Source organism: Pinus tabuliformis, chromosome Q (assembly GCF_031772625.1).
Source record: "Pinus tabuliformis cultivar Carrire ecotype Pingquan chromosome Q, CPIR1, whole genome shotgun sequence".
NCBI classification, from domain to species: domain Eukaryota; kingdom Viridiplantae; phylum Streptophyta; class Pinopsida; order Pinales; family Pinaceae; genus Pinus; species Pinus tabuliformis.
This window is the reverse complement of record NC_142296.1, coordinates 1,300,597,946-1,300,613,833: the sequence shown is the minus strand read 5'-3', so window position 1 is coordinate 1,300,613,833 and position 15,888 is coordinate 1,300,597,946. Positions and strand designations below refer to the sequence as shown.

The 15,888-nt window shown below is 40.9% G+C and overlaps 2 protein-coding genes across 2 annotated transcripts; both read left to right on the top strand.

Annotated features, from left to right (window-relative positions):
* Positions 1-5,552: 5,552 nt before the first annotated feature.
* LOC149224595 (sucrose:sucrose 1-fructosyltransferase-like) lies at positions 5,553-6,428 on the top strand. Its single transcript, XM_089388222.1, has one exon. The coding sequence runs from the start codon at positions 6,063-6,065 to the stop codon at positions 6,426-6,428; it is 366 nt and encodes a 121-aa protein (XP_089244348.1). The 5' UTR covers positions 5,553-6,062.
* On the top strand, positions 6,405-9,022 carry LOC149224594 (beta-fructofuranosidase, soluble isoenzyme I-like). Its single transcript, XM_089386172.1, has 6 exons — positions 6,405-6,569; positions 6,664-7,517; positions 7,612-7,773; positions 7,866-8,101; positions 8,397-8,487; positions 8,589-9,022. The coding sequence occupies exons 1-6, from the start codon at positions 6,542-6,544 to the stop codon at positions 8,787-8,789; spliced, it is 1,572 nt and encodes a 523-aa protein (XP_089242298.1). The 5' UTR covers positions 6,405-6,541; the 3' UTR covers positions 8,790-9,022.
* Positions 9,023-15,888: the final 6,866 nt, after the last annotated feature.

Sequence of the window (15,888 nt, the reverse complement as noted above, 5' to 3'; positions counted from 1 at the left end):
CCTCGGGGCATCAGTTACTGATAATAATGCTTTACTATGCCCTTTGAATTCCGTTAAACCAAGCTTACACAAAAATTAAAAAAAAAACTACACACCTTTTTTCACTTTATAGAAGCCTGATATTGAATCTGATGTATCTCTGTAATTTTAGATCATTCAGTTCTAAAATTGCTACCTGTAGTAGCCTTCTGCGTCCTCTTTCCAATGCTACAAGTCTGAGCCAAATTGGATTCTCCAAGGAAGAGTTATGTGAAATCTCCCACAGTGACTTGCTTTTAGACTAGTTCAGTAGAACGAACTTGTACGACGTGCCACGAGTCACTGTTTCAACCTTTGAATCTGAAACAGACACACAAGAAACTACAATCCGTCCTCTTTTTGTAACTTCTTACGAAATTTCAATCCGATCCCCAGAGAGAAAGTTATGACGATTTTCCCCAGGTCACCTGTTTTGAATGTAATTCAGGAGTCTGCAAAAAGACCAACTTCCTCAGATCATATCTCCGCAAATATCGCGCGAAAAGCTCTGAAATTTGGACCCAAGGTTCAGCACGATTTCTTCTCAAATGGGTTTTTTTTGCGACTTCTGAAACGTCACAGAAAAAAAAGTTATAGCGAAAATTCCACGATGACCTGTTTGGAGCAGCGAAACCCTAGAATCCAAAGCTCTGATACCAAATGTTATGAAACCAGCTCACAAAAAGATAGAAAAGAGAGATCCACGCCTTAGAATTCAGCCTCTTCGAGGGGGAAACCTCCTTTACATTACATAAATGAACAATTCTTGGATGATACAAATGACAAAACCTCCTTTCTATATATAGGAGTCTAAGGAGTCACAATATAATCCAGCCGACCTAACAATAATAATATAAAGCCACAAAAATAACAATAGAGGGATTCTATGGGGCACAGAAATAACAATATGGGGGTAATAGGGGCACAACAATATAAATAAGGGGTATAACTACAATAGTAATGGTGTAATCACTAGTATTATAGGGACCCAACACAAAGCTTGGGGAGCAGTCATTGGTCATTAGATCACTTTCAGATAGCATCTTGGATTTGACAAGAAGGCTAGAGCTGGTGGAGGATGATGATGATGATGTTGAGGTGTATGTAAGGCTGGATGTCCAGAAGGAAGACCGGGAGGCATATCTACAAAGGATGGAAATAGAGGATCCTGATAGATGGATTGAGTTGATTAGTGAGGGAGAGCCTTCAGGCTCTACTCCCTCTACATCTTCTTAGATGGATGAAGAAGATGGGGCTCATTGTTAGCTGCTCATGGCAGTGAGTCCTTAAAACATGTTGAGCAGGTATGATTGATGGTGCAGGGATGGCTTGGCATCAAGCATCATGACATGTTGCAGATGGATGGAGTTTCCATGGACCTGAGCATGGATTATGGAGGTAGATTCTTGGTGAGTCAAGGATGTGGCAGATGTTTGAGGAACAACAGATGATGGCATAAGGATGTTCACTCTCATGGATTGAGCGTGATGGTTGGATTAGCTACCCAACTAGTTCAAACATGGGGTCGCGAAGTGTACAGAGATGTGTTGACATTTTGTTGGAGTATCATGACAGAGGTTCACATGGTGACACATGATGAGGTTGACACGAGTTGTTGCAGTGGAGATTGTGGCAAAGGGGTCAATGATCATGGATCGAGATGATATCTGATGGAGTACATACCGTAGAGGTGTATACCTTGGTATGGTTGTCTTGGTGGCAGTTAGTCACTAAGGTGGAGCATGATGGAGATGGGATTCTACATATGTTGCAGGGATGGTTGCCTTATGTGGAGGAGTTGACATCATGGTTGATGATGATCTTGGTGGAGAGCTACCGGGATGGTATGTTGTCGAGGACGACAACGATTTCAGGTGGAGGAGGATGTAAGGTCTTCGCAAACTCGGGCGATTGAGCGTCGGGTGCGACGGGCGGGCGTTCCTCATGCGACGAAATGCGACGATCCTCACAACGATATGCGACGTTAAGTGCGACGATAAAGGAGAAACACTTAAAATGGTTAAGTGTTGAACCTTCATTTATATGCGATGGAACATGGAGCCAGGCCGACTTGTAGAGGAGTACATGTGGGCGTGTGGTGATGGCTTATGGGTTCGGCCATGGGGTTGGACACCCTCCCAAAACTCACGCAGAAATGTGTATAAGTAAAAGAACCTTGAGCTCATTTGGAACAACGAACAAAGCATCTCTTCTACGCCTTGGACAAGGGGTAAAAAGGGCGCAGAAATAAGTTAGAGTGCGCATAGCTCATGCGCTCTAAGGTGGAAGTGCGCAGTTTTACCGGAGGTCAGTCGTAAGTCGATCAGAGTGCGGTTTGAGGTGGAAATCGTGCAGAATCTAAGGGGGAGTCTTAGGTGTCTCGGGTGAGCACCCTCCTACCGTGTAGATTGGCATTGATGTTGTAAAAGGTTGTTCTATGCCTTGATTGTAAAATTATTCTAAGTATAGACTTGGAGTTTTGCCAAGTATACTTGATGATGTATTATTGAAGAAACTGTTATAATATATTGTTGGGCAGACTGTTCGGGAGTTGCCCCTCCCTTTATACTTGTTTGCAATTGTTGATGTTCTTGGTTAATTGCATATGGATAATGAATGAGTATGGGCTTCATTAAGTATAAAGGATAAATGCATTTTACTTGGTTGCGAAAAACAAACTAAGTAAGGACAAGTGAATTAGGCGTAGTCCACGAAGGTGAGTATTGGTGAAAAGAAAGCGTTCGGTGGTGCCGCACCTCGCTATAAGCGGTTGGAAGATCATCGCAGGTGTAGGGGCGTGACAAGAACTGTCTGGAGAGGGTGCATTAGTTGGAGGAATGGGAAAATGAGTCTTTGTCTTCTTGATGGACAAGGGCGAAACCATACCTGCTAAGCCAGCCTAAGTTATAGTTATTTTATTTACTGCAAGTTTATTTTGTTATTGAGTCAATTTGTCGATCATATGGAAGGTATCAGTGTAGAATCTTAGTCTATAGAGCTCGTAGAGGCAATAAGACCCTGCTTTAGATCTATTAGAATATGGAAGCTACTGAGATCACAAAGTTATGTTTTATTTTATCTGATGTAAATGGTTCTGGCCATGCAACCTAGGCTTTATGAAACAAAAATAACTGTTCCATTAAAAAAAATGAAAGACATTGAAACATTTATTTCATAATATATCTTACAATGTTAAAGTTAGAAACATTATAAAAATTAACTTAATTATAATTTTATTATAAATTAATGATATTATTATTAATTATGTTTGGAGCCGCTCCACAACCTAATATGAAGGAGATGTTATCTTATAACATTACATTTAAAAATAATAAAATAATACTTACATTAAAAAAAATAAAAAATAATAATGATAAAAAAATCAATGTCGACCATGAATTAAATATTTCAATTTCCATCTTAATTTTGCATCTTTATATATACTCTAGAGTTATAAAGTAATTCAAAGTAAAAAAAGAGAATTTACTTTTTAGTATAAGAGAGATGTGTAACTCTTTCACTACTTAATATGGAGTTGACATGTAAAATTTAAATAAATATTAATAACAAAAATAGAGACATTATATCCTATGGATATATGCTTTCAATGAGTCAAAAATAAGAATTCTTATAATTAAAACTTTTTATTAGTGTGCTGCTCAAAACTAGCATAAATTCATCTCTCTTGATTTACCAAGACCTAAGAGGAATAAAATATCTCAAGGTGCACAATTTTTCTTAAGTTTTGCAGTCAAAAAGAGGTTTGCATTTTGAGAGATTTGATCCCTTTAGAAGCTTGGTAGATGGATGGATGGAGTTACGATGGATCGATGGTGATTATAAAAACAATTAGTATATGAATTAAATATATATACAATTACACAAACATGTACAAGATTTTTCATCATGGAGGCTCACCCCTACATTGTTATTGAGATTCTTAACTTGTATATAAGCTTTGTTACAATACTATGAGTCAATACCATGACTTACTAATTCCACATGCCCAAAAAAACCATAACTCATATTCATAAGATGTTCATATGACAAATTTTTAATGAATCAAGTTAATTAAAAAGGCACAAAGGGCATAGCTAATTTTGAGATAAATTTAGACCTTTGATGTGTGACACTATTAATAACTTTCTAGAATATTATGTGGAGGTTAAATTCCTACCATCTATCTAACAATTATTAATAATTAAATTAAAATTATGGAAATATTTATTTTTCATTATACCATTTTTTTGTTTGCTAGCTTGTTTGTGACTTGTGAGATCGGCTATTCCCTGTGATTAAGAAATCGTGACCTGGATATTTGATTGTCAAAATCACATAGAAATTGTTTAATTGTATGTGATGTTGTGACCTCGATATTTGATTTGTCAAAATCACCTAGAAATTCCACGTGAGCTGTCAAAATCACTAAGAGATTCCACCTAGTTAAGGTCACACGAGTTCTTAACATGATTGGAATTGTGTTCACGTGATTTTGAACCAAAAACCCATCACTAACAAATTGCATCTAGATTAAACCACACCAACTCTTAACATTATTGAATTAAAACCCATCACTAACAGATTGCATCTAGTTTTGAAAACAACATAGAAAGAAATCACATGCGTTTGGAACCAACTAGTGTGGTTCATCATCAGGACAAGATGAACCACACTGGTTGGTTCGAAACTCCTCGACCTAAATATACCAATATAATTTATGATTTCTTCGGAAGTTGTTTTCAAATTAAAATATAAATCACAGAAACTTGAATTAGATTGTATCTAACTTAAACCACACCAACTCTTACCATTATTGAATTTGTATTCACGTAATTTAAAACCTAAAAACTTAACACAAAAAATAACTTAACAATACATTATATCAACATCCAATCAATCCATAAACCATTAATCATAATATTATTTAATCACCATCTTTAATTGAAAAACTATTATAAAAATAATCCTCGTAGCGTAAATCTTGACCCCTCGTACATCAGTATTGTAATTTAAAAACCTACCTTATGTAACTCCAATTCTGAATTAGAAACTTCCATCAACCATTTAGTAAATCAATCATTTTCACAAATACAGTTAATTTCAATTTTTAATCCTTATCATTTAACCTAAATTTATAACCCAATATATAGACTCATTAATATTGATACATAAGAGATCGCTTATTACTAAACTATGCAATCAGGAATCATGATGCATAATACACTGACTTAGAAACTTCCATCAACGATTTATTAAATCAATCATTTTCACAAATAAAGTTAATTTCAATTTTTAATCCTTATCTTTTTACCTAAATTTATACCCCAATAGATCGACTCATTAATATTGATACATAAGAGATCGCTTATTGCCAAACTGTGCAATCATGAATTACACGCCTGTGTATTCTATCCAATCAGCCTTAACAAGATATTCAACCATGCGATTAACCAGCCTGTGGAATCGTGATTCTAACCAACGCACTTTCCTTAACTGGTCACATCCATCCATATACATGTGCAGGGCCTGGACATCTCGTCCTACCGTCGGAAAGGGGCAGGTCCTGAGTTCGATGCTCAGCCTGGCCTCTTTCACTTTCACTTTCACTTTGGCCTGTAGAATGGTCATTGCTGGAAGGACGGAAAGAGGAGGCGTGAAGATAGAGATTTTGAGATGCCCGGAATCGGCTTGAAAAAAGGCCAGTTTCTGATGTCAGAGATACCGTCAATGATTGATACGTATTGGTGCGTGCTTTTCTTCACATGCTTTGCTTATCTGTTCGAGGGACCTAGAATCGAATCCCACTGCCATTTAACATTTTCAATATAAGCTACAGGGTAATTTCCGTGGATAAAGTAACGCGTAGGTCTCGAGTTCCAATCGCGCTCTCGCCTTTTACGTCAGCCAAACATACGGTCAACAGTGAAGCTTTTTTGTGCGGTACAGAATGGGGTCATGAGCTTAAATTGGGTAAATAGGTGGATTTAAGTGGATATTTCTGGTCGCAGAAGCAAGGTGCAGCTGCGGAAGGGAGCCGGGAAAAAATGGCGGAGGATTTGGAGGAAGCGGCCGGTCCATATGTTGGCCTCTCTGATGATATTAACAAAACGCCTGGTGTTCGCTGTAACAGGATTTATAGGAATTCAATACTTTGTGCTTTTCTGATTGCAGTTGCCCTTTGCGGGAAGGCGATATTCAGGAAGCCAAACGATGGCGAAAGGGCAGATGGGCCGGTGGTTGAGTATGTTATTTCGAGGGGTCGTGTCGAAGGCGTTTCGGAGAAGAGCGTGGGGGTTTCGTTTTGGACTTATCCGTGGACGATCGCGGAGCTCTCGTGGCAAAGAACGGGGTTTCATTTCCAGACCGAGGCGAATTGGATGAACGGTACTGCGTGTTCTGTTTTCATTTGAAGAAATTTAATACATTTCGGCATTTGCGATGGATTTCTGTTCGGGTTTATTTAATTTCTTCTGGTTATTCTGATGTTTATTGCTGTCTGTGGGATTTGCGCTCTGGCTTGTGGATGGGCCAAACGCATGTAGATCCAAATGGTGAGTTTATAATGTCAGTGTCCCGGGATCGATTCTTATTGCCTTGGAATGTGTTAAAATAGGAGAATTTTTATTTTTTGAGTTTTTGATTCAGGGCCGCTGGTCTACAAGGGATGGTATCATCTGTTCTATCAATACAATCCAGTCGCGGCTGTATGGGGGAACATAGCATGGGGTCACGCTGTGTCGAAGGATCTGGTGCACTGGTTCTACCTTGACCTGGCCATGATTCCCGACCGCTGGTACGACATCAACGGCGTCTGGACGGGTTCTGCTACGTTCTTGGCAAACGAAACCCTGGTCATGCTTTACACGGGATCCACGAACGAATCCGTTCAAGTCCAGAACTTGGCATTTCCGGAGGACCCATCCGACCCGCTTCTGCGGAAATGGGTGAAGTCGGAGGCTAATCCCATTCTAGTCCCGCCCAAGGGGGTCGGGCCCAAAGATTTCAGGGATCCGACTACGGGCTGGATCGGCAAAGACGGGATTTGGCGGATCGCGATCGGATCGAAGCTCGGTATGACAGGCGTGACGCTAGTGTTCAAGACGAAGGACTTCATCGAGTACGAGCAGGAGAACATTTTGCATTCCGTCAACGGCACGGGCATGTGGGAATGCGTGGATTTCTTTCCCGTGGCCGTCTCCGGAATTACGGGTTTGGACACTTCTGCGAACGGGGTGGGCGTGAAACATGTGCTCAAGGCCAGTTTCGATGACGACAAGAACGATTATTATGCGATTGGAACCTACGACCTTGAGAAACAGAGGTTTATCCCTGATGATCCTGCTGCGGACGTTGGGCTCGGTCTACGGCTTGATTATGGAAAATATTATGCTTCCAAGTCTTTCTATGATCCGCTGAAGCAGAGAAGAATTCTGTGGGGATGGGTAGGGGAAACCGACAGCGAACAAAACGATCTAAGAAAAGGCTGGGCTTCCTTGCAGGTCATGATCTTAATCTTTAACCCTAATCAGTTAGTGTTTTGTCAATCTCTATGCCTCGGGGGTTCGATCCTGAGACCGCTGGCTTCTTTTGCAGACGGTTCCCAGAGCTGTTTGGTTTGATGACAAGACGAAGGCAAATATCATCCAATGGCCGATTGAAGAAATCGACGAACTGCGGTCGGTTGAGCTTGTCGTCGAGAACGAGTTGCTTCGGCCGGGTTCTGTGGTGGAAGTCGGTGCAACGGACGGTGCTCAGGTACTGAATCGATATTGGGGTCTTTTTTCTTGGTAGTCAAATTGAGGTTTTGAATGTACTGATTTCGATCCCGTGCCGTGTTGCTGTTACAGTTGGATATTGAGCTCGTTTTTGAATTCCCGGACGCCGCTGCCATTGAAGCGATCGAAGGCGACTCAGTCTACAGCTGCAGCAATGGTGGAGGAGCTGCTGGTAGAGGCAGATTGGGACCTTTTGGGTTGCTGGTCTTAGCCGAGAAAAATCTGACGGAACAGACGGCCGTCTATTTCTACGTTGCGAAATCTGCCGACGGCCAATTGCAGACCTTTTTATGCCATGACGAGACCAGGTAAACCGGAGAATCACACATTGACGCAGATGGAATATTTGTTTCCCTTTGTCGTGTTTTGAAGAAAATGAATCTGTCGGAATTACAGTCAGTGGAATTGGAATTGGACACATCTATGCTATGGCCTGCCTCGTGATTGTCTTGTCCCTTTTTGTAATTAGTGTTTTCTGAAAATAAATGTGTCAGGTTTCGAATCCTCTTCCTACATTTTTTTGGAATTGAAATTGAACACGTCTATGCTGTCTATGATTGTCCCGTTTTCATTTTCTTAATTTTAGTTCACGGCAAAGTGCAGATCCTCGCTAGCATCTGAACTCATATTGGGGATCCATGGGAGCTCTGTCCCAGTTCTGGCAGACGAAAAGAGCATCTCGGTTCGAACCCTGGTAAGTCACTTACCTTGTAGGGTGAATTTTTTTTTTTTTAAGGCAACCATGGATTTTGAGAATTAAAGGAAATTTGCACGGTCTGGTTCTAATTTTTTCAGGTTGACCATTCGATTGTGGAGAGCTATGCGCAAGGGGGAAGACGGTGCATCACGTCTAGGGTATATCCGACACGGTCACTAAATGGAGCTGCCAAACTATTTCTGTTCAACAACGCCACCACAGCTGTAAAAGTTCAGACTTTGAATGTCTGGCATATGGATAGTGTGTCCATGCATCCCTACCAACAACTAAGTCGATAGATTAAATTTTGACGGGCCTTATGTTGGTTGATATATGATTGTTTGTCATGCGATCCAGTCCTGAAAATGTATTTTACCATTTGTATAATGATGTAAAAATCTTGGCCATAGTCTAACCTGAATGTATTTTTGCCAAGGTTATTGGAATTCTGGCCATATTTTCAAAAAATTTGGTACTAATTTTTGTAAATCTCAGTCAAAACGGTTAAAATTCAAGATTAATATTAAATCTATTTTCACTATCAAAAATATGATTTAAAAACAAAGTGTAAAGATTTTTTGAATTTTTTTAACCGAAATTCAAGCTATTTTTCTCCGAAATCTTGTATGGAGCCTGGAATTTCCAGGTGTTCACCGACTTTGCACCCTTCATAGATTGAAACGAATATTGACAAAATACTTAAATATCTTTGCGATGAAGGGGCAATATTGATTTTGTTATTTCTAATTGAAATGAATATTGACAAAATCCTTCAATATCTTTGCGAGGAAGGGGCAATATTGATTTTGTTATTTCTAAAAATTTATGGCGGTGGTTCATCATTTTGTTATTTTTTTAAATAATCGGTTTTAATTAATTTTTTTTAATATTTTTAAAATTAATATAAAAATTTAAATTTAAAAAAATATAATTAAAATTGTGAAAAAATTCAGCCACTTATGATATTAGTATATATCTTTGTATTTTTAGAAGAAATTTTTATGAAAGGAAAGAAACTGCCATTATACCAAAATGTGTTTTGTTTTAATTCTTCTCTTTTATTAAAATTAATATGGTAATCTACAGTAAGAGTGATTATTGTAATTATATAATTTTATTTATTTATTAGTATTTTTATAAATAAATGTATTAAAAATGAAAATTAAAGAGAAGATTTGTAACATTAATTAATGTTAAAAAATGAAAATTAAAAAAAAAGATTTGTAACATCAATTATTGATCATTCAAGACTTCTAAAATTGTGATAAGGAGACTTTTAAAACTAGAATAAGAATATAATGAAAAAATGAAATTATGTTAATATAAATTTATTTTAATAATTATTTTAATAGAATAATAATGTATTTATGAGAGAATCTTTATCTATAAAACATTTACATAGTTGCTTTAGTATATATTTTCATTAAATTTTTCTTTTGTAGGTAAGCAACTCTAAATTATATTAATTTGAACAAAATGATGAAATCAGAGAGAAACAACGAAAGTTCTCTATCCTTGAAAGGAGAAACTAGAGCTTACAACTTCCAGATTGTTTTTCAAAAATGTGTAGTCATAGAATTACATAGGAGGGTTGAGCCTCGCAGCGCCTAGACTGAGGGTTGGTAGCAGATGTAGGTTGCAGCAAAACTGGAAGTTCCTCAGTTCAGACTTGGCACTCATAGGCTGAGTAGGAGCGGTGCTATCACAATGAAGTTTATCGAGAGACTATTATGCGCAACCATTGATCACAGCGAAAGTTCTCTATCCTTGAAAGGAGAAACTAGAGCTTACAACTTCCAGATTGTTTCTCAAAAATGTGTAGTCATACGAATTACATAGGAGGGTTGAGCCTCGCAGCGCCTTGAGAGTAGACTGAGGGTTGGTAGCAGATGTAGGTTGCAACAAAACTGGAAGTTCCTCAGTCTCAGACTTGGCACTCATAGGCTGAGTAGGAGCGGTGCTATCACAATGAAGTTTATCGAGCCAACACAAGACTATTATGCGCAACCATTGATCAAGAAAAAGGAGAGAGAGCAAGCCTTGTGTTGATCAAGTAGTTGATGGATAACATGTGCCACTGTGAAGCCATATTGAAGCTGAATTGGATTAGGCAGTCTCCAGGAGCTCCTCCAGAACGAAACACTAGTATGGGCTTGGCCGAGGGGGAGAGGGAGGAGCTTTAGTGGTCGGTAGGGGAGTGAGGGGCATAGAGGAAGGCAAAGGAGCTTTGTGAGAGGGGGGAGGAGACGAATTAGCTATCTGGGAGTATGTGGGAGAAACAATAGGGCAAGGAACATTGGGAGGGTAGTCGATATCAAGGTCTCTGGCCAAACATTTCAACGAGGAGGACAAGTGGCTAAAGAGCACAGAGAACTCAACGATTCAGTTGGTGGCGTTGGTATTAGCTTCTTCCTTGGCCTTCAAATGTTGGGTTGGGAGGTTGCGGAGGCCCTAGAGGGACAAGCGTCCACGACGAGTCTCCTCTTCTTCAATTGCCACCACCATTTTGCGAATGTGTTCTAGTATGTTGTGGTCAAACAAAGTGGCTATAGAGGTGTCGTCCAAGGTGGTTGGGGGTCATCCACGACCTCTGTCCCGACTTGGGCGACGACCACTCCCTTTGTCATCGCTCATGAGTGGGATGCAGGGGAATGGAGGTGCGAAGATAAGGCTAGGGGGAGCGACGAGGAGCGCGGGGGCAAGTAGTCAAAGGAAAAATAACAGGGAGGCCAGGTCGTTGTTGGAGGATAAAGGACCTCAATCAACATGGTGGTCCGCACATTTTGAGGAGAGGGGGTAGGTGGAGTAATGAGGCTAGGTGTTTGCCATGAGCTGAAGGACGCCTTCCATGTGCATGTTTCGTCAGTCTGCTAGGGAGATCACCCTCAGGTCACCCAGATTTGGGGGTTGGAGGCCTCGTTGCACTTGTTGTAAACATTGGGGGAATTAGTCTGAGAGGGCCTTCGAGGTGGGAGACCAATGTGCCAACGATTTATGATCTTCGATGCCTTTGTTGGCCAGAAAGTCAGTAAGGGCACTGGCTTTTCATTTGACATGTGAGAAGATAATGGCTTCTTGGCGAGGCAAGATGTTGAACGTGGTAGTTGATATGCCAACCAAGGCTTTGCTTGGTAGGAGAGCCATTGATGATTATCTAGGCCATTTTGATTATAATTTGCGAATCTCCTTTGGCAATGAGAGGGAGAATTGCTTTGAGCGACTTCAATTCTTGTTGTGAGCGCCTTGATCTCTTCCATGTTGTTGCTTTTGAATATGATGTAGCCCCTGTAGATTTGAGCAACTTGACTTGCATGGTCTCTAAGAACTCCTCCCAAGTCGGCTTCACCTGGGTTGCCTTGAGAGGCTCCATCAAAGTTGAGTTTGAAATGGAGGGGGTGAGGGGTGCACTAGTAGGGGCGGGGGGGGCACAATGAAGGCAAGGTTGGGGGGTCTGAGGTTCCACCATTTGAGTATTTCTTTTTCCAAAGGAGGGGCAAGAAATTCCTGAGCGGTTCAATTGATGAGAGCAACAAATTCCTCCAAGTTCTTGTGCATGAGAATCCAGACTCCCTCTGGAGGTTTACGAGTATTGTTGAAAATTCGGTGATTGCTTTCTTTCATAATTTCCCATGACATAAAGAGAGGAGCCACGATCCAATTGTAGGATAGGATGGGGTTGATGAAGGGGGAGGTTGGCCAATTTTTGAAAGCTTTGGCTATGCAATCGTTTTTCACAATGGATCTAAGGAAACTGTGTTCAAATTTATGCCACAGTTGCTTGGAAATTGGACAGGGGAGGAAGAGGTGGTCCAGAGTTTCTTGTTGATCACCGCATAGAACACATCAGGAGGGCCCATGAAAGCCTTTTTTAACGAGGTTATCCCATGTGAGGACTTTGCGCTTGGATAGGAGCCATAGGAAAGTTTTTATTTTTGGCCAGGTGTTGAGGCTCCAGAAGGGTTCTGGATTAGGGAGATTAGGTTGAGTGAGGAGGTTGTAAGCCTCCTTAACAAAAAAACCTCTTGAATTTTGATATCCCCACTGGAGTGCATCATTGCCTTCTTTTTGATCAATAGTTCTTTTGGCCAATTCTTGTTGGAGGGGGTGAGTGTGATCACTCTCTTCCTCCAGGCATAGAATGTTTTGGGCCTAGGTGCAACTAGTTGGGTCATCAGGGTTGGTCCATAATTGGAAGACGAAGAGGCAACTAGTGCTGAGGGCGTGGGCCTGGCTAAGCATGGTAGGTAGGACAGAGGCTAGGCTTGGTTGTTGTTGCCAAGAGTCATTCCAAAAGTCTACCCAATGTCTGTCTTGAACTTATCAGAAGTTGTGAAGCTGTATTAAGTATATGTTTTGATTGGCTAACTGTCAAATCAGAGAGACTGAGGAGGCGTGAGATAATCATACTAGTTCTTGTTGAGGCAGATCGCTTGCATATTTGGAGTGCCAGAGCTTGGCCCAAGGTTCTTGTTTGTGTTTGATCCATTTCCACCAAATCTTGGCACCCATTGCCTTATTGAATTTTTCAGGATCTTAGATTCCCAACCCACCAAAAGCTTTTGGAAGGCATAGAGTGTCCCATTTAACTAGCAACCATTTGTGCTTGAGATCAACCCCTCCCCAAATGAACGAGCACTGAATTTCCCTGATTGTTTTAAGGACCCATTTAGGAGCAACTAGCACTGAAAAAAGGTAGAGAGGCATTGTTTGAAGAGAAAATATGAGGAGAACGAGCGGATTGGCTAGGTTAAGGGCTTTGTGGGTCCAACAATTGAGTTTGGAGGCAAGCTTGTCTAAGAGGTTCCGTCATGAGGAGTGTTTCATAGCAAAGTTCGTGAGGGGGGATCCAAGGTATTTAGATCAGAGGGAGGCAATGGAGAAACCATGGATGCACTGAATGTTCCTTTGGGTGATGGCAGGGTTGTTGAAGAAGAATATTTGGGATTTTTCAAGGTTGATGTCAGTTCCAGAAACCAGGGAGAAGAGGTTCATGAGGAGTGTATCATCGACAAATTTTTGGTGGGTGTGAGTGGAATCATTGTGGACAATGAGGCCTTGGAGAGTACCATTAACTTTTGCAGCTAGAATGGAGCATCCCAAGCCTTCAACCATGGGGATGAAGAGAAATGGGGAAAGCTGGTTTCCTTGTATGATACCTCTTGAGGGGAGAACAGTGTTGGAGGGGGCACCATTAACCAGGATGGAGAATAAGAGGGTAGTGATGAGCGACATGACCCATTGATTCCATTGAGTGTAGAAACCAAAAGTCTTGCTCAGGGTGCTTTCAATGTAATTCTAGCTTAGTTTGTCGAAAGCTTTGGACGTGTCTAACTTTAGCAAAATGCCACGTTTCTTGAGGGATTTGAGGGAGTGAATGAGCTCATGGGCTAGAATGATGTCGTCAAGGATTTTCCTTCCTTCAACATAGCTAGATTGTTCAGGGGAGATGAGAATGGGGAGGAGGGGTTTGAACCCATTGTCTATAATTTTGGATGTTATTTTGTAGATGACATTACACAAGGCTATAGGCCCGTACTTACCTGGCAAAGCCTCATTGTCCTCCTTAGGGATGAGGGTGGGGAAGGTAGTGTTGAGGGCCTGGAGGATGGATCTTGTAGTTCTGGACTCTTCCACAATGTCATAGACCTCATTATTAAGAAGATGCTAGCGTTTCTTGAAGAAGGATACTCTAAAGCCATTAGGTCCTAGGGCTTTATTATCTGCCATTTGAGAAGGGCTTCTTGGACTTCAACTTTTGAGATGGGTCTCATAAGAGTTGCATTGTCATCATTAGTGACTAGTTGAGGAATGTTGGTTCTAATTTGAGAGATTGCTTCCCTTCTCTGTATAGGGGCCTCTTGGAGCATGTCAGAGAAGTGGTTTACTAGCTCTTGTTCGATCTCCTCCCACATCTCCCTTGTGGCACCTAATTCCTTTTTGAGGAGGAAGATCCTATTGTTGGCTCTATGTTAGATAATAGATTTGTGGAAGGGGTTGTTACGTTCTCCTTCTTTAAGCCATTGGATTCTAGATTTTTGTTTCTAGTAGATTTCTTTCCGCTTATATTGTTCCTCAAGTTGTTGAGAGACTCGGTGGGATTCTTGAGTGTTGGTGGCTTCACACTGCCCATGCAAAATGATTGACTGTTGCAGAGAAGCCATGGAATTTTTAAGAGCTTCTTTATCTTGAAATATGTTTCTGAACTCCTCTCTGTTCCATTTTCCAGATATGGAGAGTGATTTGTTTGAGTTTCTGCTGGAAGACAAACATTTTGGAGCCCTGGAAGCAGCTCATCCCTTTCCACCAACCTTCATTTTTGGAGATGAGGTTGGGGTTTCCTCATATGTTTGTCATCAGATCTCCAAGAGAGGGAAATGGGCCAATGGTTTGAACTAGAGGAGGGAAGAATAAAAACAAAGTGCTCATGTCCTGGGACTAGAAGATCCTTGGAGACTAGGAATATGTCAAGGCAGGTGGAAATTTGGGTTGGTCCACCTCTTTTTTTGTTCCAAGTATAAAGGCCATTGGTGGTTTTGACATCAACTAGGTTGGAATCATCAATGAAAGTTGAGAAAAACTCAAAGCCTTGATCGAACAGTTTGCACCCCCCTTTTCTCTCCTGAAGAGAGGTAATGATGTTGAAGTCTCCTCCTATGATCCAATTAGAAGGCTATGATGGTTCTTCAAGGCGGATAGGTGCTCAAGCATTGCATGTTTTTTGGAAGGGGTCTTAGGCCCACATACATTTAGACAATTCCTCGAAGGGTGGTTCCTAAGAGGTGGAAGGAAAAGGAAAGAACAACGAGGTGGAGAGAGAGGGGTTTCATACCTAATGACAGGGTTCCATGCAATACCTAGGCCTCCAGAACCACATTCCCCTTCCACTGCCACACTTTTCGCCTATCTCAAGATCTTGGAAATTATGGTTGTAAAGTCTGTACTAGTACATTTTGTTTCTTGGATGAGCAAGATTGTAGGAAGGCCCTGTTGGATATTCCTACGGAGAAGATGATGCTTCAAGGGGTTTTTCAAGCCCCTGATATTCTATGAGATAATCTTCATGAGGAGAGGTTTGTTTGGGTGGAGTAGATCTAAGAGATTTGCTTGTATTGACTAGATTCTACCAGTTTGCGCCCAAGGGTGTCTAGCCTATGTAGTGTAGATTTCCTCCCTCGTTTCTTGAATTCCTTGCCACTCTTCTTACCATCTTTGTTGATAATAGTTTGCACTCTGAGTTGCATTTTTTCTTTCGCTTTCTATAGGGAAGACATTAGGATGTGGATTTGCTTGTCAATAATCAAGTTAGTGACAATCTGAGGACAAACGTCTTCCATGGAAATCAGGTCAAGATCTCCTAGGTCAGAAAAATATTTGTCCTTTGTCTTAGGAGCGTCCTCT